Consider the following 25,776-nt stretch of genomic DNA (forward strand, 5'->3'; position numbering starts at 1 on the left):
ATAGACGCGAAACTCCTTCTTGCGGTGGAACAGAATAGAGTTTTGCTCGGGTCAGAAAGGTTAGACATCGTCGTGGTGGTCTTTTATAGCCGGGAACCGCATGGTACGAATCCACCGGCGTTGCCAACCTTTGGACTTGATGTAGGTGAATGCGTGGTAGCCTAAAGGGTCGTAGCGGTCGCTAAAAAATTATATCGTAAAGCGTCTGATTTCCAACGGATAGTTGTCCCATTATTGTAGCAAATCATAGGCTAATTACTTTAATAATGTTCAAGATGGATATTTATCCATCATTCTCAGCTCCAAAACTACCCATAACGATTCAATTACGTTAAGGACAATTGTGCTGACTAGGGAAGGATATTCTAATATCTCTCTAACCAAGAATGGGCCGTTTTGGTTATGTCTATATTATCACCTTAGAACATGGCAGTATTTGGTATCAATATATAGTATATAATATTTATACTAGAATATGCTAGTTACAATAAGAACTTCACTAAGGATTTCCAGATATTCCTTCAAGGTAATCCAGCCAATGATGTGAACGAAAAAGCACCACTAGAACTAGCTGAACACCACGATATTTCTGCTCAAATTACAATGGAAGCTACCCTAAGATTGACTATAGGAAGTTTGAAGTTCGAGTTATAGGCTTCCTTTAATGTTCACCATACATAAACCCAGCTATTCTTTAATAATGATGATTCATCAGTCCACTCTTCTTTCGTAATTACAGCTCTTCCATATATACTAGCTTTGTGGAGCTCACGCTAGGATATTATTGTCGAAGTGGTATTACTCAAGTCAGTGATGAGTTCTACTGTCACTTTAACCAAGATATTTTACGTTGTCTAGCTAAAATCATTTTTAATGTTCATCGGCTTCTGTCACTTTGGGTTTTACCCTCTATAACTCTTCGCCGATTATGTTTTACTATACCAATATATATATATATATATATATATATATATATATATATATATATATATATATATATATATATATATATATATTACTATCATATATACTATATGTAATATGCATCTAGGGATATCAATAACACATACGTATATAGATTTTTGGATAGTCTTAAGGCTTTAAATGTTGAGTGTAAAATATACTGATAAAAAAAAAGATTGTTTTACCATGAAGACCATATGGCAACATATGGAATAATATTTTTAATAAGAAATCTCGAGAATAAGTACCATACCTGATAATTCCTCCTCGATCTAATTATTCCATTGAGATCACCCCTCCTACGATGGAAATCATACGCTACAAGCCGCTTTCACTAACGAACTTCTGTGAATCGTCGAAAGTCGAAGAGGATGCTGGCTGATTGGCCCCAGCCCTTATATTAAAAGCAAAACCACCGCAATAAATTTCAATCAACGACGACCAGAACAACAACATACGGTGCCGTTGGCCATACAATTATCCGACTTTTTGTCGGCACCACGTAGACAAAGGCTTTCCGAGCCGAAGAAGACGCATTATACCGTGTTTATTCACGATTATATGGCTTGGCGAATAACGACTCCCTTTAAAAAATGATAAATTAAATTATATTTTTATGGATACGTCCGGTCGGTTTCGGGCTTAATGAGTTAATAAAATATCAGACGAAGAAATGTTCGATTTTTATGTTGTCCAGGAAAGCAAAAAGTGAAAAGGTTTGGATTATGTTAATTTTCTTCACTTATATTTGTTTTGTTTTAAAGTTAATTTTGATGGGCTTAAAAATGTTGAGTATTTTGAGCGATATATCCTCAGTCTGTCTTCAATAAAGTTTTGTCATTAGATTGAAGTATTTGAATTTTGAAATAACAACTCAATAATCTACCAAGTGCATAATAGAGAAGCGATTAAGAAAGAGATACTGTCCTGCAATATTCTTGAACATCTAATAGACATTTTTCGGGGTATGGCATTTCGTATTTATCCACAAAAAGCGAAAAGTATTTCCTCAGAATTATTCTCAATGGTGGAAGTCGTCGATCTACTTCGGCTGGGTACCTTGTTACCACTTCTATATTTTCTTTGTGCCTGCGATATCCCAACAATTAAAAAACAATATTTAGAATATATGGCGACAATCAAATACAACAATAAAAAATCCATAAGTAAGAGGCAACAAGATTAAATACCAAAGGATAATAGACGAGCAAATTCAACTCGCGAGCTAGGTCAATTCTGAATTGCGGCTAAAAGTCAGAAACCTAATTATATCGAAATAACTCATTCCATCTTGATGGTAGATTAAATTAGAAATATCATGTTATACAAGAAGCCTAATAATTAATCAAAATCATGCCCAGTTTCAGGGGCAGTCGGAAATTTTACGGAATATAAATATATGGTTGCACTCATGAAATAAACTTAAAATTCAAAGTTCTTCTATTAATTACCTATGTTTGTCGTTATGTAACCAACGAAGAATTATATAATGACCTCCAACGAAAATGAACACCAATGAAGATATTGCTGCAAAACAGAAATCAAACCAATGTGTAAGCATTAAATCTAGTAAAGACGCCCAGAAAATCAGAACATTTATTCTAACCAAACCAAAGAAACTTATTACTTATTATATAAAGGGTGTTACTATCAACTTTAGCTTAATTAGTCTATTACGATTTTAATTTAGAAAATACATACAGAAGCATTTACCTCAAATTTATGTTACTTATGAACTATCTAAGTAAAAATGAAAAGTTGTACAATAATCACTGAACTATAAATAATATATAGTTCTTGTTTAACAAGTATTATTCAAACTAGACGAAGTCATCATGGATAGTTCCCACCATTCCATGGTAGAAACTAACTTTCAACTAACTTACTCTAACGTCAAACTACTCTGTTCGTAGCAATGAATAAGACAATTCTTTTTAATTATCTACCAATTAATGAATACAAAAAATCGACACAAGATGACCTAACTGAGCATAATCTACCCTTATATCAAAGTATTAGATTTTATTTCCGACAGGTAATCCAAATACTAAAAGGATGGATAAAATATAGAAAGAGTAGATAAACAAACTTATGTCATATAATTGAAATATATACAATATATTTCACAAATACTCTAGCAAAAATATATTTGATATAATACAAAATATTATTGTAAACAACTATGCGACCTAACCTATCTATTGTTAAAATGGATCTAATTGTTAAATTCTATTATATTTAGTGTTACTAATTTATTGAGTTTACATAGACACTGATAATGGAAAGTTTTTGTGAAATTTATTTACTTTTATTGTTTGATTTGATAGAATCTGCTGCCAAAGCTCATTTAAAACTTTCAGAAACTGATGGTGATGCTGTTCCGTCTGCCCCTGGTTTCAATGCTATAAAAGTGGCAATTCTGATGTCATTAACAAAGAATCTGACCTGGAGAATTAACATAGTTTGAAAACAATGAACTTCATGACCTGATGGACATAAATCAAGTTAAAACAATTTAACAGTTGGGAATCGACAATTTTCGAACAACTTACATACGAAGTAAATTAAAATGTCGAACTATTTCAAACCATTTCAACATCGAGTTTTTATTGTTTTCCAGAAAAAAAAGTTTTTTTGACGTATTGATACTGATGATGAAAAAATATATGCTAGACCAATCACAAGCGTAAGAAGTTAAATAGCCCAAAAGACCTATCCACATCAACATCGAAGCATAATATGCATGTCCATAGCCTTGCTGAACATGGTGGGATCAGCAGTTCCGAGCTGCTTTCTTTTTTTACTCTTTGTGATTCCACGATCTGCCTTATAGGCAATAAGTATTTCTTATGTCTATATTATATCTACATGGCATGTAGAAAATCATTTTATTAAGAGATCTCCTGTATAAAATATTATCTTAATTAATTAGTCTTATTCTAAAGCTTATTCTAAAGTCTATATATGTCCAGTAATCAGATCATGTGGAGTTAAACGTTGTACTCTACGCACTTCACTATCACGTCGCATATTTAGCTGGTTAGCGAGTATGTTGGGATGCACTGACATTCTTTCGAAGTACTTCACACAAACGCATTGAATTATACTCGTTATAGGTTCAAGAGGAATTTCGCGTTGTATCATTTTATTTGAAATATAGTACGGAGCATCAACAATCGCTCGCAACATTCTTCAACCATAATTGTATTTGGTCCAGGTGGGTTTGTAGGTATATTGATGCTGTGATTGCATCTTCATGAGATGCTAAGATTGCTGTGTCGTCTACGTATATTGCCACAGTACTTATTTTTATGGTGGGCAGATCGGCAATTACGAGGTGCTAAAACCGAATTAAACTGTTATATCAGATACCAATTGACGTTAATAAAACAAACAGCATTAGAGAGTAACACGGGCAGTCATCGTTTTGTATTGCAACGTTCGGCAGTTCGTAACAAGACTTGTGAAGGATGCACTGTTACAGCTCGAATGAGAAGTTCTACCGCTCCTAGCGTACTTTCTAGGCATAACAACTTTTGATTAGCAATTATTCACATGGATGCAGCATGATTTGGCTGGCACGCGATTTTAAAATGCTGGAATGTGAAAATGGATCGATGTTGGTTGCCAAACCAACATCTTTATTTCGATATTGTACAGCCATGTTGCCAGAAAGATTGGAAAAATACGTAGATATTATGTAAAACGTTTTGATAACATATATTTTACAAAATTTTCTCAATAACTATATTTTTAAAGTTAAAAAATGATCAGAATACGTACCCGAACCTAATATTTTTCCTCTGGTCTTTTTGATTTTAAAACATCGATTTTTTTAGAAACGTTCTCTTTGGAAAATATTTATATTAAGTTGCCAACAGCACTTAATAGGTCTTCAGAGCTAAAAAAATTTCATCTGCATTTCAAACAATTGGCGAATGTAAATTAAAACCTAACTAGGAATTTTTAATAAGAATATAATTCCAGTATGCGGTGCGGTATGGCAGATATTAGACGATTTTTTTATAAATTAATGGCCAAATCTAGTATATTTAATAACAATTTGTCTTTGGTAATTTATCAAAACAAAGTTAATACCTTGGTTGAATTAAAATCTTTTCTGGAAATTAAGCTCATATTGGGACTATTAATACTAACATTTTTAGTGAAAGTATCGATTAAGTTAAAACTTCAGTTCTAATATTGAAATTTAGGCTTTCAAATGCCGATGTAAAGGAAAACGCGGATTTCTTTAAAACTGACCTAATATAATAGATCGAAAAACAATTAGTTATTCACGAAATATATTTAAGTAAATTCCTTCTTGTATGTCAAGTAAATTCTATTAAAATTGTTATTTTATGATGATAATTTATGAGGACAAATATATAACACACATCCATTCAAATACCACCTTTCTATCTGACGAGATTTATATATAACAGTTTTCTGTTGATTAAAACTATTAGCTAACTAAACGGGTCTAAATCAATATTAATGGAAATGTACTCATTACCAATATAGCTAAAGATAAATCAAGTCCTGTGACACAGAAATAAATCGTGCGGATTTTAGAACGTTTACTTTAGTAGTTAATTATTAGATCTCTATGGCTGATTTAATACCTCCAAATAGCTAAAACCTTATTTTCTTGGCTAATAAGATTTCTACAAGGATCATTCAGAGTCTATTGACGTGCATAATTTCTTTAAAATAAAATTGGAATGTTCTACCGCACCTTGTCAATTTTGCAAAGTCCAAATGGGATTCTAAAGATAATTGAGTTCGTATTTGCATGTAATGATTTTTTTTTCATTTTAAAATGGAAAGATGCATTTGTCTTACGGCTATTAAATATATTACTTCGGAAGTCAGCGTGTTTTATACCAAATTAATTTTTTATAACATACTTCAGAAATAAATCAGAAAAGCACCTATGTTTTTTATATGAAATTCCTATGGAGTCATTGTTGGATAACTATTCCCTTATTATAAATATAATAATCTAAGTAAATAGGATAACTATTAGTTATAGTAAAAGTACAATATTCCTAAACCAAAAAATCATTTTTTGAATGAGATTGTCTGCTTTTAAGATAATTAGTAACAGTTAATAATAACAGATAAATCCCCTAATAGAATATACTCTAGAATATAACAACATATTGCATAACCTACTTTATCGATCAAATATCATCTAAGATCAAATAGTAAAATACCTATATCATCTATATAGTGCTAATCTGTTGACGATTTATTTAATATATTCTTAAGAGTACCATGAAAAATAATACCTAAACATTATATTGTCATGCATTCATGTTAAAATAAAAATAATTATTCCTATGTATGAAGGAGATGGAAAACATAGTATATACATTTACCAATACCCACTCTTATCATCTTTAAATATGGCAGTGTCTAGCGATAATATGCTAGTCATAGTAAGAACTTAATCACTGAAAATATCGAGATTTTCGTTCGCAGTAATCCGGTCAGTGAGGTGAACGAAAACTCCAACTAAATACCACGATATTGTCGTCCTAATCATAACGAAACCTCCCCCGTGCTTGGCGATAGGAAACAGATAGTTCGGATCATAGAGTTCATTTTCTTTTTCTCAGAGTTCTCCATATATAAACTTGAAGGTAAAAACAATGTAATCGGTAGTACTTCAGACCATACCACATTCTTCCAATTATAAAGTTTTTATAATATTATAATCGTTGCGCCACTTCTTTCGTAGCTTAGCGTTTACTTCCATTATAAAGAGTTTCGCAAATAGTAGCTCTTCTATGAATGTTAACTTTGTGAAGATCCCGCAATAATGTTTCTCTTGAAACAATATTACTCAAGTGAGTACCGAGTTATCATGCCATTTTTGCCGCCGTAATTTCATGTTGACGGGCCATATTCCTTCTTAATATTCATCCATGTTATCTCTGTCACTTAATGCTGTAGTTACCATGAAACGTTAAACAAAATCTGAAAGATAACCCACAATATTTAGCATGTGTGATTTTAAAAGTGGTGATTTTGACACACAAGACAAAGATCATCCTAGACAGCCAAAAAAATTTGAATACGACGATTTGATGATCTGTAAAATAGCAAAAGGAATGTGCAGAATTGTTAGGAGTAACACATAAAAATGTTTTTATGATCCAAATGCTTGGATATTTTGTGTAGCATGAAGTCAAGAGACATTGAAAGAAGTAGGACAAAACAATATATAACTCAATTAGTAAACAGACATATTAAAATATCAAAGAATATAAACAGAATTGTTCAAAAAAAAAGGAAGTGAATTAAGCTAGGAAGCAGATAAAGATTACGCGCTATGGAAAGCATCTCGGAGATTAAAAAGACTAATAATTGAGTTTAAGCGACTAATTATTGAATACTGTCTATTAAAAATGATCGAAATAAACGGGTTCGACGCAACGGTGAAAAATCTGAATTATTCGCAGAACATTTAGCTAACGTATTCCAACCGAATGATGTAGAATCTACAATGGATACAAATCCTGTTTCACCCCGACGTAGCTGTAAATTTGATCTCCCTAATGGAAGTTTCCACAAATTGACAAAAACCTTAATACTAAAAAGGCCCTTGAAATTGATGATATTTCACCTAGGTTATTGAAAGAACTGCCACGAAAACGTATTGAATATTTGAAATTAGAAAATTAGAAAAATAATATATTTAACAAGACTTTCTGACATTATTTTTTATATTTTGTTTTGAAAAAAAAGAATAGATACTTTTTTTTAGTATTTAGTACAATATATAGTCTTGCCCTTGAGATTTGGCAACACCATATGGTATTGCAAGCCAAGCGTTTCTCAAAAGAAATGTCGATGTACCGTATTGCTTTGGTTAAACGTTGGGCATTTATTTGTTTAACTATTAAAGCGTTTGATATGGCATTTTTAAAGTTATATTTTGATGTTCCTTTTTTACTTAAAACGAAGGCCTTTTAGTTTCATATATTAGCGTTTTAACAGGATTACAAATATGGAGAGTCAAAGGTAGGTTTAGTTTCAGTTGTTACAAAAAAGATAAATTCATTAAATAACTTAAATTTTGCAGTGAAAGTAAATTAATATGTCAAGTTTGTAATATGACATACTTAGTAGCAAGAGAAAGAAAGATTTCACCATAAGCTTGCTGCACAACTAAAGCCGATAATAAGAAGGATCATCTGCCTTCTCTGTGCCTCCAATTTAATGATTTTAGTATCCATACATGCTGAATTTTGGCAGCATCTTTATCAAATCAATAATGTAAATGTTAAACAATCTAATCTATATTTTAAGAATTTGTAAGGCTTTGAAAGCTGGAAGCCACAGGACGTTAAAGAACAAAAATATTGCTTAAAGAATGTCTTGGAAAACAAGAAGTCAAGAAGTTTATATACCACTGTATAAGGAGTTATCATCAAGGTAGTATTTTCCATAAAACTATCGATATGATTATTATCTTACGAATGAATTTTAGGTAGGGTACAATAAGTCAAGAAGAATTACAGGCAAAAAATTAATTTTAATGTGTCTATATAAGTTTTTTTGTTAAGAATGTTATAAGACTCAATATTGAAGAAAATACAAGTAGCCAATATGAATCCTAGAATAATATTCGACAACTGAATTTTGACAAGGTAAAAGGGAATTATATATTTAAGTATTTTCAATTAATCGTCCAGTTTATGCAATTAATAGTCCAGGCTTTGCAGAAGTGCAGGAAAATATTGCATACCATTAATCCTGAAAAGGTAGCTATTTAAAAAAGGATTGTATTTGCTACAGCTGTTTGATTTGTTGATACGGAAAAGTAATCTGCCAAAATATCAAAGAATAGAAAAGCAGAGGTAATAAAATAAAACACAAAATATTAACTTCATTGCGTCTTTAGGTACTTGAGTCCTTGATTTCATTAACTACGGTGGTGTTTTTTAGACTGTAAGCCATTTTTCCATGAAATATATTAGCCATGACTTTATTTGAAAATTTTCTATTGCAACTTTTATTCTATTCTAATTAATTAATAATTAGTGTGAGAAGTATAAAGGACTATAACAAGAAAGTTGTTATAAAATTTTATTTATTTATAATACATTTGTAGTATTGTATATTCAAATATGTGGTAATTTAGTAAATAATTCATGGAATAGTTAAGTTTCATTGTTTTATATCCTCTAATTTAAAATTTAAAATTAATATTAAATTTTAAAATATATAAATGAATATAATATAAAATTTAGTATTATGTTGTATTTTTCTTTTTACTTTTTATTTTACTTTTTACTTTTATTATTATACTGTCATTTTTACTATATATATATACCAAGAAGATTCGTGGATAGCCTCAAAAGATTACTTACTCCTCTTTTAACATGTAGCGTTTTAACATAACCTAATAAGTATCCTCTTACTCTGTTAACATACCAAATTTAATATTTTCATTATAAACATCAATAAATTTGGTTTTTTAACATAAGAAAGAATAGAGGAACAGTTTACGACATGACATGAAGGTAATGACAAGTAATGCGCATATCATACTATGATAATTCAAAGCTGCTTCGCAACCGTCCGAGTTTACAATTTTCTTCGCTAATAACATCTCTAAAACCATCGACGTTGAATGCCCGCATTTCCAACTAGTAAATTAAAAGTATTACAGGCCTAATAGCAAATAAAGGTGAACATTATTTTTATCGTGACAGGCACAATACGCATGTTAATTATAATTTATATATCCCTATGGACATTTAATATTAAACATCCGGCAAATTAATGATAAAAAGCCTGGTTAATGCATTATTAGATACAATGGTTAAATTTTAATTTGTAGCCTTATCTGTTAATTACTATCGCTATTTTGTTAGCGATCATGCAATTATATTCGTATATTTCAACAATTTTTATTACTTTATTATTATTTTTTAAACAACATTTCTATTATTTAAGCGTCGTTACCGCTTAATGTACGTTATGACATAATGTTCACCAATTATTAAACCATTAAATGTATTGTATAGATGTTAGTTTGTAGTTATTAGCATTATATCGTCATTATTTGAGGTTCTTTTATATGAATTGTATAAAAGACAACCAAAAAATTAATAATATTAATTTATTACCATAATGGATGTACAAAAAATAGTTTCTAGATTTTGAAGCTTGGTTCAGAGAAACTGCATTTTAACATGCAATACATTTTATTGGAAGATTCAGCTTAAGAAGTGAAGTGTAGAACAAGTGGTATGCAGAGAAGTAGTGTCTTAACAAATAATCATCTTTGTAGATTTTCACGGATTTCTTAATAGCCATCTGCAGATTTAGTTATATTAAAGAAAATTAAATAACAATTACTCACGAATTACTTCCAAAAGCTAACCAAATATCAAGGGACAAATCAGAATATGAGGTAAATTACCTCTTTAAAATCAGTGAAATTGATAAAAGAAAGACCAAAAGTTATAAGAGTATAGTAGAGAACCAGTAATGCTGTAGACAAAATAATATATAATAAAATTAGCAATGAAACAAATCAAAAGATCAAGTGAATTAGAGAGACAATGATTACTCGCTATGGAAAGCAACCCGAATATTAAAAAAAAAAACAATTGTTAGAGTATCGACTATCAAAATGATCGAAATTAATGGGTCCGACGCAACGATGAAAAAGCTGAATTATTTGCACAACACACCAATTGATATAGAATCTACATTGGATTTAAATCCTGTTTATCTGCCCGATATAGTTGAAAATCTCTCCAATGTAAGCTAGCTACGGCAATTGATAACAACCTCAATCCTAAAAAGGCTTCTAGAATTGATGGTATTTCACGTTAGCTATTAAATGTCACCAAAATATATTAAACTGTTTTTTAAAATACTACATTTCCAATGTGGATTTCGAAATCACCACTCAACAATCGATCAAGTACGCAGAGTAACAACGGTTGTTGAAAAGGTATTTGAAGAAAATAAATATTCCCCATATAGTTATGACATTTGGGATTAATCTAAAAAATTAGCAAATTGCTACGCATTTATGCGTTTTTGCGCTAATTTCGAATGGAATTCTACAGAATAATATCTCGGGACCTATCCTGCATCTGTTCTATACTGCTGATCTCCCAACAACAACAAAAGAAACAGTACTTGAAAGATTTCCCGACGACACAGCCATCATATATATATATATATATATATATATATATATATATATATATATATATATATATATATATATATATATATATTAGCCATGACTTTATTTGAAAATTTTCTATTGCAACTTTTATTCTATTGTAATTAATTAGTAATTAGTGTGAGAAGTATAAAGGACTATATCAACAAGAAAGTTGTTATAAAATTTTATTTATTTATAATACATCTGTAGTATTATATATTCAAATATGTCGTAATTTAGTAAATAATTTATGGAATAGTTAAGTTTCATTGTTTTATATCCTCTAATTTATAATTTAAAATTAATATTAAATTTTAAAATATATAAATGAATATAGTGTAAAATTTAGTATTATGCTGTATTTTTATTTTTACCACCTGCTGATCTCCCAACAACAACAAAAAAAACAGTACTTGAAAGATTTCCCGACGACACAGCCATCATATATATATATATATATATATATATATATATATATCTGCCTAAGACTGTAAAAAAAGTATAAATAGTAGTCAATAAGATATACAAATAGATTAGAGACTGAAGTATACTGCGTAATAGCTTCCAATGAAATGACAAAAACCGAATTACACCACTTGAGGGATGCCCAATTCCTCAAGCGCAATCATCAAAATACCTAGACATCCAACTCAATAGTAGGTTAAATTGGAAACATCACGTTAGTAGAGCAGTTAGTTTCAAGATCAAGAAATTATACTGGTTAATCGGAAGATACTCTCAATTTGACCTAAAATCAAAGAGATTGGTTTCCCAGTCAATCATAAAGCCAATTTGGACCTCGAAATCAAATTAATTTAAGTGCTCCAAAGTTTCGCCTTAAATCATGAAATAAAGTTGTTAAATCACAGCGACGTGGAAGCACATGGAGCTACTGGACAACAAACAGGAAATCAAAAGATTGAAGCGTACCAAACAACATGAACTTGTACAGTGTATAAGTGTTATTCTTAAGTTTATCTTAAGTAATTTAGTTTTATTTTAATTTGAAATAAATATCCTAATGTATTAATCCCGTAATCTCCTTACTTTTGTATTAATAAAAATATAACAGTATAGTAGTAATAAAATACTTTATAAATCAAGATCTTGACGATACAGTGGTTTTATCATCACACGAGGATCCAATATCAGCTCCCACCTCCAACTTCATCTTTACAAAGTCGAATTGTAGTTGAAAACGTGGCGTATCAAAGCAAATGAGACAAAATCTACCCATATTATATTCAACCTTTGCAGAAGAACATGTCCCTCAGTAAATTTGAATAATCATGAACTTCCGCAAGCAGAAAACATTAAATATCTGGGAATGCATTTTGATCGACGTCTGACTTGGAAAAACATATAGTGACAAAACGCAAACAGCTTGGACTTAAACTAAACCAAATGTATTGGCTGATAGGGCGTAAATCTAAATTACCATTAGATAACAAGGTTTTGCTGTATAAGTCAATGCTTGGCCCATCTGGACCTATGGTATTGAGCTGTGGGCTACTACTAGTAAATCTAAAATAGATATCCTCCAAAGGTTCCAGAATAAAGTGTTGCGAGTCATCGTCGATGCCCCATATTACGTATCCATCAAACTAATTCAGCGCGATATCCCCTTAGAACCCATAACGAGTGTGATTCGAAGTGCTAGTGCGAAGTACTCTGAAAGACTATTAATGTATCACAATACACTCATCAAACAGTTAAATGTGAGCGATGACAGTGAAGTGAGTAGGCTCAAACGCAAACTACCATACGAACTGATTAATAGACACGAGTGAAATTTAATAATTTCTAGAATAACTTAGAATAATCTAGAATAAGATTTAGATTATAAGTTTTATAGCAGATCACTTACTGAAGTGATCTTCTACATATTAGGATGGTCGTATTATATGACGGAAATCAAACAATACATATAGCCCACAGGCAGATTGTTGATGTACTAAGAGATTAATAAAAAAAATAAATCAAGATTATAGTAATTATAACTAATGTAATATGTAAAAAAGTAAGTTATTTGGAACGAGTTTATGGCAGAATATATGTGCCTAGGACTGTAGAAAAAATACAAGTAAAAGTCACCTATTCAACCATTCTGTTACTATGTTTTATATATGTTATATTCTTGTATTGTGCGAAAAATAAACCCTAATATTTTTTTTGCTAATGCATTATCCTATTTTCAGTGGTACTTACTCGTTTTCATAAATAAAAATTGAAGTCAATTCTTATACTAATTTTAACACATTTTTGATCTCCAAATAAGTTATATATTTAACTTGCAGAATCACTTCATCGTTATAATTGTTTTTTATTTACAACAAATACGCACAATAATAATAGAAAATTGATTTTAAGCTTCCTTATTACTATACTACTAAATTAAATACACGTTATTGTTAAAAAAGACGTACACGTTAGATTCCTGGTAAAGCTGTTAACAGTCGGAATATATTCAACACCATTGTTGGAGTTAATAAATCAAGTATTATATTACTACTGAAATAAATTACCGATGAAATAAACAGTAATAAACAGCTGCTACAAGCCCAAAATAAATTAAGTAAATGTTATGTTATTAACTCTACGTTATACTATTCGGATGTATTATATATTATACTTTTATTTATATTCGTTTTTACTGATAATTTATACGTTAAAAATCATAAAAAGTAGTATACATTAATAATATATAAATACAGATAAGTCATTACATGTTGAATTAATTATATAATCATTAGTAATGATCAATATCTGAAAAGATTAACACTGTAGGGCGTCTCTCATTATCATCATTAGTCATCATCAAAACTAGCAATCCGCAGTCATATCTACTGCTTATTCAATAAGCTGCTAGTAATTCTTTAGGTCGCCAATATGATTTCACTGAATATCTGTACTGGCAGACTCTCTATGATCCTAATCCAGATCGGTAATTTATACTTCTACTGATTATATATACTGATTACTTCTGCCGTCGATGGTACTTGGAGTTACTTAATTCCGGCATAAGTATCTCCATGTATCTTAAATTTTTCTTTCTTAAATTTTGAGCCACACAACTACGCATTTTCTGGAGAATGCTCAAGGCCTCAGATAACGCATCAAATGTTATTAATCATTATATAATTTTAGCATTATGGTAAAATTATTATCAGAAATTGAAACCTTCCCACCAATTTTAATCATTTTTGCTGCCTCCTGATTGTCTCTGCCTATTCATTAAGCTAACGATGATTAAATGGTATTAGATGTGTGAAACAACAATTTAGTGCTTGTAGTGTAGTCAACAAGAATATAGTTTAAATAGTTAGAAAGTAATTAAAACCTTGGTCAAGAGCTTTATTTGTTAATTTCGACCAAAAACAGTTTAATATTAATTTAAAAACTTAATATAGCCAATTAATTAATATTAATTTAACTAAATTTAGTATAATTAAATGTAATATAACTAAATAGATATTTAAGTAAAATTTTAAACCGATTCTTTAGCGAATACATTTAAAAGAAAAACAACAATCAACAGTTAGTTGCGGACTAAAGAGTAAATATGAATATTCAATTCCCCCCTCCTACAATCCGTGCATGTATCTAATCAAGTATGCATGATTGTACAAAACATTCGAAACGGCAATAAAATTAGTCACCAAGGTAATTAACCCTTTGTGCTCATGAAAATTACTCGTAAGAATAATCCACGGAAGTGTATTTCCCACATCGTAAAAGAATGTGATCGTACTAACAGTGTTGCTTATACAACACTACTTGTACATTGTCAGTTTAATAAATAGCCACTTGTGTCCATTAAAATAAAACAGTTTTAAAGAAAATCAAAAGTTTTTGTACCGATACGTTTCATAATTTGTATGCAGTACTTATAACATTATATACTCTTAATCATAATAACTTCACTGACTTATAAAGATACTGACTTATACAGATAGAGAAACTAATGTGCACTATTTTGATGCATTTGTAAAGAGTTAATTGATACACTGGAAGTAAAATGACAAGAATGTACACCTAATATTAGTCACATTGAGCAGTATTACTAACATTTCGTTTTGTTGACACTAAGGAAAAAGTCCATGTATCTTATGGTTTGGTTGCGTTAATTGAATTTTCTGAAACAGGATTTTCCAGATCACATTTGTTAAACAACTTTCTTTATTTGCATTTTTGTATAGTATATAGTACACTTATTTGGTAATACGGAATCCAACTGAGAGATACTGCTAGCAAGTCTAACATAACCATTATTCAGTGGTTCAGTATTCAAGAGTTGCGTGCCATAGTCGATGCTCTGGACTACATCTCTAATGAAATGATACGACACAATATCCCTCTAACCCATAATAAGTATAATTCAAAATGTTTGTGTTAAGTAAATTAAAAGTGTTAATGCATTCCAATAACCTAAACACACATCAAAAACACAATCCGACCTAGTTATAGACATATATAGACTTTAGAATAACATTTAGAATAAAACTAACCAATAAAATACATTCATTTTTCACAGGAGATCAATAATTAAGTAACTCAGTTTCTTCACAATGAATTTTAACAAGCAACCAGTATTTTTAATCTCTTTTAATTGAAGTATGAAGTAAAAGTTATTTTAAATGTTACTTTATCGAATTACTAAAAAACTTTTTAGTAACATTGGTTACTGAAACTAACATTTCTTCAGACATGTTTAAACTGTCACACAACCCGATCGATTGACCATCATGACGTGAACGACAACGATCGCCGAACGACACCGAGAGAGAAAGGTTAATTTTTTACCTTGTCCAGTGCTAATTTAATTTTCTCAGAATAAGCAGAAGTTAATTTTATTTGTGAGACATCGGTGGCGTTTTTTAGCCGAAGCGTGACAATCGTAACAAAGAGATCGACCGACCGTACCATTGCCAACTTCCTGTCATCTTGATTGGATGGTTTATTCGCTTTTTTGGCGATCGGTTTTTATCGATTCTAAGTCATGGGGGGAGGGCGTCAGAGCATGGGTGTTCTATGACAGTTTCGATTTGTTTTTTCCACTTGGAAATGGTTTCGATCGTTTCTTTTTTTCCGGTCGAATTCTATTAGTTTTCCGTTCGATGAACAGGGAAGATACGGTTCGGTGAATGTCAGGTCATAGTCTTTGTTTCAACGCTTATCAGACGTGGTTAACATATAGAAATAATGAAACTAATCTTCGTGCTATTGCCTTTACATGATTTTGTGGACGGTTTTCAGTTACTAAAACAAGTTAATTATAAAATTTGAACAAGGGTAAACTTTGAAAATAAACTTTTTAAATGTAATTAATTAGTAGGCTCTCAAAGATCAAATATTCTGAATTTGATAGCAAGTGCTAAAATATATTCGCTTCATTCGAAATGACAAGACACTAATTATTAGTAATAAAACACTAGTATTAGTAACAAAACGTAACATCAACATATTAATTTCATTAATTTCACTTTTTATTAAAACAGTAGTATCCCGGTGAACTTCATGTCATCTACATCGTAGTTATAACAGTGTTCCTAGTAAGTAATAAATTTGTCCTTCTATCTGCTGTTGTTTAAGATTTTGTTGATTAATTTCTGGCAGAAACTTGAATGTTACCGAAAATATTTATGGTATAATACTTTGAAAATAGGCATTAAATTATCCTGTTGAATATACGTTGCAAAAAACGACGTCATTTCGAAACAACTATTATATTTTTAAATGTTGACCAAGAAATGGTTAGAGTTATATTATGAGCGTAATGAATCTTGTGGCAATACGGCAATTTTACAATTCCCTATCACATAAGCACAACATAACCCAATAAATATACCGATGTATTTTAAAGCCTTACAACATTGACAAATGATTGTCATAACGTCAATTGTAACTGATTTATTAACACTACAACATATCTCCGGATCGTAGTTAAATACTGCTCGTTCTTCGATTGCAGAAGCACTACGTCTGCGGAATCGCTCAATTTCATTATGTCGTGATCACTGTTGTGTTCGATGTGCACGAACTCGTTGTGATCTAAGCCTTAGCTGCTTCATTTCTAGTCAGTGCCGAGAAATGTTCTTCAATGTCTCATCATGCATAGCGCAACTGCATAATATAAGTACAAGAGAACAATAGAAACAAATTAATTTGTAAATTGATTGAAAAAAAGAAAAGATGGAAACCATTTGCAAGGATTGATGTAAATTAGATCCAATACATCCATTACATACATATTTATAATCTTCAAGGAACTAGATTATTTGTACTCTGACAGATTGGCCAATATGGAAAACCAAACGATTCTAATTTCGATTTATACGGAAGATTAACTCCAAATGTTTTGTGAGTCCAAGTACTAGGCAAAAAAAGAAATACCAATACTGCGCTAATATAAGGAATTAAATAAATAATATTATATTTTATCCCATAAAAAATAATAAAAATAATATTATATATTTAACCAAAAACATAAAACCGATCTATTTTTTGTAGATTAGTTATGCATTTTTTTTAAATAAACTTTGAAGTCTATTTAATCCACTATAAATATATATAATATAAATACTATTTTATCATACATAAAAAGTGGTAAATATGTTATGAATAAAAAACTAGATGAAATTGATCCAACATAGTAAAATTTGTAATATAAGTTTAAGCACAATAGAGGCCACTCCTTTTTGCAGAAAAAGATTCTTGGAAAATCGTCACTTAATGTAATTAATTACTTATTATAATATTGATAATAACTGATAGTCCAAAATACCAGAAACCGCTAAGCAGGTAGAATATGTAATGAAACTGCACAAAAGCCAAATGAAAGTTATATTGATTGGAGAATCAGAAGAAATGCATATCCTCATTGAAAAAGTAAAAATAGAACAAGTAATTACTTAAAACATTAAAACCCAAATGATAGGGCCACTTGCAGCGTATGGAGCATACAAGACAGGTTAAGAGAAGAAGGAATGGGCTCAAATTGTACAGGAAACTTGAGTGATATTTATATATACAGGCCCGACAGTCACTACTGTTCAAGCATTTGAAATTCAAAAATTTCATTTGTTTAATAGATTGATTTTTTTTAATAGTTTTAATTAAAATATATATAGAAAACCATTAATATACGTGATGCCATCAGACTAGTTAACACAATAATTTGATCTATCGATTATGTATTATTATAGAAACATTGTCTTAATTAATTAACAATTGATGACAGCCATATTGTGTACAATATAACTATTTAGATATACATTTAATCCTAACATTAACAGCTATACTCAAAGACGTGGCATTGTAAAATAAATAAACAAATATGATGTCATTAACAATTAACTTTAGTTAGATAAAAGTTAAAGAAAAAATTAATTAACAATATTATTTAAAATTACATGAAAATATTATATTCATATCTATAACTATATTATTATCTACACTTACCCTTCACCAATCCATCCATTTGTTCCAATCCGTCGGCGATATTCACCAAACTCCTTATAGAGAAGATAGAATTCGTGGAACGCATCTTGCAGTTTTCCTGCGACGCTACCGCGTCGTCTTTTGGCCGTGTCGTAAGATCCATGTCCGACACAACACCATCCATAACACGCCGTCTCTTCTTCGCAGTATCAATTATAAAACCGGAACTTTTTTTTCTGCAAAATTACATACGATCTCGTTAGCGATTTAATTGAAAAAATGTAAATCTAATTAGTTCATCGTCAATGGAATTTGTATATCGATTAGGACACATGCAATTTCTGCCTAGCGTGATATAATGTTAACGACCATCCTGGTTCTTTTTTTTCTTGTTGGTTTATAACCAGCTATCTGATTTGCTGTCGTCAGTTTAGAAGGGAACCGAATTATATTTAGTTTTCTCGATCAGCTCGATTTCTTGCTAATTTATTAACGGTGATATAAAAGTCTGTGTCGTTATTTAGCTTATTTGATAAACTTAAGCGTTAAAATATTCATAGATAATCGGGTTTATAATTTCATTCTACATCTACTTACGCCACTATATCGTTATTTGGTTTTTAGTATTAAATGTTTCTATTTTCTGAATACATTATTAGTTTCTTCTAAAAGGTTAAAATATGGCTTGTTCTATACAATTTATAAAACCTCTAACTCTAGAAAATGTGACAGTGCGAAGAAGGAGTTGAAGAAGAAGTTGGATCTCTAATATCTACACCAGTGGAATATATATATTTTAAATAAATTAAATAACTTTAAACAAATTTGAATAATAAAACTAATTTCAAAAATGTATGAGTCGGCTTGATTGGCGCAGTGGTAAAGGCGACTGGACGGTCCTCCTACGGCTAGGGCATGGTCCTAAATTTGTATTTCTGATTGTTTAATATTTGTAATTATTCTAGGCAAGAGGTCAAAATCCAACGAGGAAAATGATCCCAATCACGCCAGTAACCAGGCTGGGTAAGACCGGATGTCTTCTGCGATGATTTCTAAGTTGATTACTCGCCAGTCGGTAGGCTTAATGCCCAGGACCGTGGTTCGGAGCCCAAGTTAAACTGTAAGTCCAGTCCAGATAAACCCTCGTTGGTAAAATGGAGACTTTAAAATATAATTTAAAAAAAACTAATGTAGAAATAGCTCCACTTCACGTTGGAAAGTATTTAGAAAATCTGAAATACCACTACCTAATTAAAGCTAAATAACTTTATATAAAATACAATGACCTACTCCAATCAAATCATAGTATTTGGATAGTCTACTGCTACTAGAGTCAAAGTAGCTGAAGCAAAAAATATACAATCAATTAGCAATATTTAAATAAGTTTGGGTTGAAGTATTTTTCTGTAAAAGATCTCCAATAATACTGGTTCGCTTAAGCTACACTATAGCGCATTTGAAAAGTAACCTAGCGTTTTAAAAATTTCAAAGGTATTCCTCATATTCTATTTTTTCATTCAAAAAAGAGAAAATTGAGTGCGAACTCATATACTGCTATAATAACAAGAGCTTAACTGAGCGCCAATGTCAGATATTTTTTCAGAAACGTTAAACATGAATCCAACATTGGCCTGATCAATCGTTGAAGAAGTCTGGGATATTCGTAAAACTATTAAAATGGACATATCTTATTTCACGAGATCTCTACGACATTAAACTCTGTAGTTTTTGAACTGGCCAAACAATTATAAACTATTTACACAAGATTGAACGCCAAAAATAGTTCTATAATTGTATTATATATGAATTAACAATGTAAATTTTAATGGACCGAGTGTCCATTTCTGAACACCTACTGAAATAATATGCAAAGTTATCATTATGCACTATAATATGGCATAATGATATATATAACTGGCGGAAAAGGTCGTGTTCAAAGACCTAACATCCTCGCATACAAAGCCCGTATTTTTACCAAATAAGATGAATATAATGAATGAAGATGACAACTTCTTAATGAGATTGGAAATTATTTACCCATCATGTGCTATTATTATTCATTAATAGATAAAGCATTGTCTTTCACCAAAACAATGCTAGACCACACTTTGTAAGGATTTGGCCCCAACCTTTCCCAATCCAGCTACCGCTTATTCAAATTTTTAAAAAAATCGTTTTAATAACGTATGAAGCCGGCTTTAAAAAAACTTGCGAAATTCACTTTTTTAATGTATTACTACTATTCTGTTGTACTTGCTTTAATATACAAGCAAGGCGTATAAAAGATAAATTAGGAGGAACATATGTAATTTAATCAGCATAAGAACTGTAAACTATTTCTTTGGTTTACCCAAGAGATAGCTAATTTTCGTTTGACATCAAGTAACAATCAGCGCAATAAGCAATAAACTGTACAAACATTTATTGAACCATATACTCATTTTTATTCAAAACATATTAAAGTATCATAAAAATTCAAAAAATATGATACTTATTTTAATGTTATTCATACATATGTAAGCGGAGATGCCAATTAAAGTTTTGGCCTTTAACAATAAAATTAGTACATTAACTTAGTGACATTTCGGTAGAATTTCAGAAAATCTTTTTAAAGATTAACAAATGTATAAAGAGTAACTCAAACTAATTGTAAATAACATGAGTTTGTGTGGTAATTATATAACAGAAATCCCTTCCACAGATTAACTAATGCGATCTAAAATCATTATGCTAACCAATCAGTCAAGAAACTTTAATTTTAAAAAAATGCAGATAAGCTTGATGAAATTTGTAATAAATCACACCGATAGGAATTATAGTTGAAATAAAAATTGTCCAAGTCTTATGAAAGAAGTATAAATTGTGTAAATCAGATGGAATAGTATATGACAGACCCAATTAACGGAAGGTTTGATTATATATTTGGTCATGAAGTTAGATTGTATAAATTGAAAGTCTTATAAATAATTTAAAGAATCTTTAATCTTAAAGGAAGTAAAGCCAAACTTCCGTTTGGCTTGGAAGTTTCACCATTACCCTAGAGTCAAATAATAGGTAAAATAATGAAAGCAATATTTTACACACAAAAAATTAATGAAATGATCAGTCATCGACCCTAGATATAAACTTACTCAATTAAAATAAGTTCATTTAATTAATTATGATTAAATATAACTAATTTACCAGATTGTCCCAAGTAGATTCATTAAAATATTAAAACATATTTCAATATTTCAGTTTTATTATCTCCATTTACGGCCTTTTATTAAATGTTTATAAGTATTTTTTATTTTAGTATACTTTTAAATATATTTGTAATTTATCTTAAACCAATTATTATACACACCTATCTATTAGAATTAATCTAGAAGTCACCTACCTAGAAGTATTAATCTATAAGAAAATATTGACAGAACTCATGAATCAGTGAAAATTAATCACTAAAAAAATAAATTGGAAGTTTCTTCTTGGTACTAATTTGTTGGTTAAGCTATGGGTATTTTTTTGGTACAGTACTGTTACATTAACACTAAGATTTAAAAAATCAATATAGATTTTATGAACCCATAGAAAAACATATTAATATGTATCGACCACCAAAACCGCCCGATTTACCTTCTATTGATCGATTGTGGAATAAATCGGATAAAAAATATTTAATTTACGAACTATAATAGGTCTTTAAATTTTCTTCAGTACATACTAAACGGTTTGTTTCAGTTTTGTAAAGCAATCGCATTATTTTAGAGTTCCTCATGCATGCCATCGATTGACTAGAATCGAATTGGATTCAAAAGTCGAATTACTGAAACGAAAGCACCTTTATCGTTTTGTGAAAACAGTTATACCATTTAATTTGAAATGCTGAAACTGGAAAAGTACACTGTATAAATATAAAAGACAATTAACGTGAACTAAAAAGGTTCGGTTCTATTTCATATGTTAGGGTTATTATATATGTTTTAAAGGTTGAAAATGTAATATACTGAACGCTGTATGCTATTAAATTTTTATATATACTTAAAAAAGGATCATATGTTAGTTGAACGACTTTATGTTTACAAATTTTTCTTCGATATTAAAATTATTAAATACATTTACACGGTCTCTTGTAGGTTCAAATATGTTAAACAAGTCTGTGTGAGTTATATAATCTCTCAAAATAGCAGAATTTACAAAGGTAGCTAATAAGCAGCACATTCGGCACTATATTCTGTATGAAATTCAACAAGACCTCGAAACCACAAAAATAAATTTGAAGTATTATTGGTACAAACCTTGTGTCTTATAAAATGTATAATTTCATACCCACAAATATGTTATATGAATTCATTCAAGTAACCATAATTAACTTACTTATCAAGAAAATAAGACAATTGTTCCGCATTTACTCGAAACATTCTTTGACATAGCTTAATGGTGTTTGGGTAAATTCGCCAAAGATGGATTGAAGCCATGAGATATTAGAATTAGGAAACATCCATATTTTGAAAAACGCCCCAAGCAATAAGAATCCGAATTCAGGGCGTGTGAAAATTAACTAAAGTTTCTGTGAACTTTCTTAGCCTACTAATATTTGATCAAAAGTTTACAGTTCATTTCCTAGTTTTCAGTTAGTGTGGTTTGTAGTTTGCAGCTCGGTTGGTCAGCCGAAGACGACTGGAATTTTGAGACATCAAAATAATTCAATACAGGTCATACCTGGAAAATTTCAATAAACATAGTGCAATTCAAAAAAAAAATCATACTAAGAAAACTAAAAAAGATATAATTGTATAATCTCAAACAAAATTACTCAATTACAAGCTAAGACGTCAGAAGTACAGACTTCTTTTCTTCAAGAGGTAGATGTTATATCGCATAATTTTTTTAAAATTACATCTTACATTAGATATGCTTCGTACAATCCTTCCCTTAGCTTAATACCTACCTAAACCTATTTATCTATTTACAATTTTAGTTTACCTACTACAACTGATCACTTAGAAATGCACACAACCGATGCCGGGTTCAAACAATACAAAAATAATAATATAAATTTATGACATACATACAAAATTAAATTATGAACAAAACTAATTTAATTTAATACAAACGTTTGGATAAAAAATATTTTATTTTTCTCTTTTCAATGATAGATATTTACTCAATAAGTTACGCAGTTTATTTTATTAATAAGTTCGTTAAGTATTACAATCAGTATGCCAAGTAAAGGCGCAGCCCGTATGAAGAAAAATAGGAATAAAGAAATAATGATTGAAAGTAAAGAAGGCTTCTTCTTCTTCAAATGTTCTAACCAAACTAGAACAACAACAAAAAATAGTTGGCCCCGCCGGGAATCGAACCCGCGACCTCCGCGTGTGAGCTGAACGCTAACTATTACACCATAGAAGCAGTTGCCTTGCAATGTTGTTGCAACTTTTCTACGGCTTCTCATATAACATTGTTAGTGCTTAGCAAGCAAATTGAATGGCTTTTACACTGAACTACTTACGATTTTCCGTCATATCACTTCAAAAATAACATTATACATATATTGAGATATTTATATATTTTAGATAAAGAAGTACATGAAAACTTTATACATGCCTTTGAAATTTTGGATTTTCCTTCTATTTCCCCCTTCCCCCAACTAATCCTAACTTGGTTCCAATGGGACTACATCGGACGTGTATCGTTTCAAAAAAAGAAGTTTGAAAATCGGTCCACAAATGACGGACATATCGGCGAACGTACAAAAAAATTATACAGCCGAACATAGAACCTCCTCCTTTTTTTGAAGTCGATTAATAACACTGCGCAACTGAAGAATTGTTGTGTTTATATCTAGTGTGAAATGTAAGGAGTGAGTGTTCTTCTTTCAGATATATATATATATATATATATATATATATATATATATATATATATATATATATATATATGAATAATGATAAGAAATGAAAATCTGAAAGAAGAACATCTTGTGATATACGATTTAATCAATTGAATTCAATTTTAAATTATTTTGTGTTAAGTAACGTTGTTTGTTTATAATAAAAAATATATATTTCCATTTTAACCAAGGTGTCGGTTGTATATTAACTTATTGTAACCTTGCAACTTGACTTATAAGAATGATAAAAATGATGAAATATAGTTAACATACGTAACATATTTAATGTTAAACGACTTTTATTAAGAAGCCTTTGTTTCCATTCAAGAATATATATTTTTTAATCCAGTAATTGCCGATTTGTTTATTGACTTCGAGTCATCTTTGTACCAACCATTGTATTTCGCTGTAAAAAAAAATTAAAATACGTCAAGCATTATAGTCTTCAATGGTAGATTATCTTTCTGTATCTTTGGAGAAATGAATATGTTATGGAAATATTTTATGGATTATAATAATCATCAACATCAATCCATAGCTTGGTAGGAGTGTCTACTTCTTAACTTACACGCTGCTATTAGTGCTGGATGAAATCGAACATTATTCACTAAATCTCGGCAAATTTGGCAGTCAGTCATAGTTGTTCTGGCTATTGATTCAGATTCAAAGCCTGTGAGGACCTCATTCAAAAGACATGTCTAAATAATTGTAATCTGTTTCTCAATTGTGCACTGACGTCGAGTCTTAAACGCTTGAATTTAAATACGATCTCGAAGAAAAACATGAAGAATTTGCCTTAAGTATTGCTTTTGAAATACCTCAAGCTTATAGATATCAGACTGCAATAATGTCAGTACAGTAGAATTCACAAAATAAGCGTTCGAAAGGAAAGTACTGTTTATTGATTGATGATGATTAATCATTATTCATGATGATTAATAAATCAATTTGATTAGTAGAGGTAGTAGGAAGCAATGACGATTTATTTTTTAAGCATATGTTCACAGTTCTATAAAAGTACTAAAATAGATTATACGATTTGAATTTACTTTCTATGAGTCAATATATTAATCCTAATTTATCATCTTAGGTTCAAATATAAGTTAAGATATGCACTGATATTCAATTGTCCTCATGTACAAATGTCACAAACCACATATCACAGACTAAACCTCATAGAAATAGATTTTGAATTAAAAATGAATGAATAATCTGATAAGTAATATTACTATAGATAATTGCATGATTCGACGAATATTGTTTCAACATTCTGTTTAGTACAAACCATATTTGG

The 25,776-nt window shown here is 30.1% G+C and overlaps 1 protein-coding gene and 1 long non-coding RNA gene across 2 annotated transcripts in view; one reads left to right on the top strand and one right to left on the bottom strand.

Moving 5' to 3' along the window:
- The window catches only part of Al (aristaless), a 248,081-nt gene that overhangs the window by 213,701 nt on the left and 8,604 nt on the right, over nt 1-25,776 (bottom strand). The window contains exon 2 of the mRNA XM_076399811.1: nt 18,629-18,843. Coding sequence (XP_076255926.1) covers nt 18,629-18,791 — 163 coding nt within the window. The 5' untranslated portion in view covers nt 18,792-18,843. The remainder of the gene's footprint in view (nt 1-18,628; nt 18,844-25,776) is intronic.
- On the top strand, nt 8,323-8,749 carry LOC143193547 (uncharacterized). Its single transcript, XR_013005050.1, has 3 exons — nt 8,323-8,412; nt 8,528-8,624; nt 8,691-8,749. It is a non-coding gene; the product is annotated as an uncharacterized LOC143193547 (long non-coding RNA).

Source organism: Rhynchophorus ferrugineus, unplaced genomic scaffold, assembly GCF_030347505.1.
Source record: "Rhynchophorus ferrugineus isolate W39M unplaced genomic scaffold, kcgeb_rfMv2 rfM3, whole genome shotgun sequence".
Taxonomy (NCBI): domain Eukaryota; kingdom Metazoa; phylum Arthropoda; class Insecta; order Coleoptera; family Curculionidae; genus Rhynchophorus; species Rhynchophorus ferrugineus.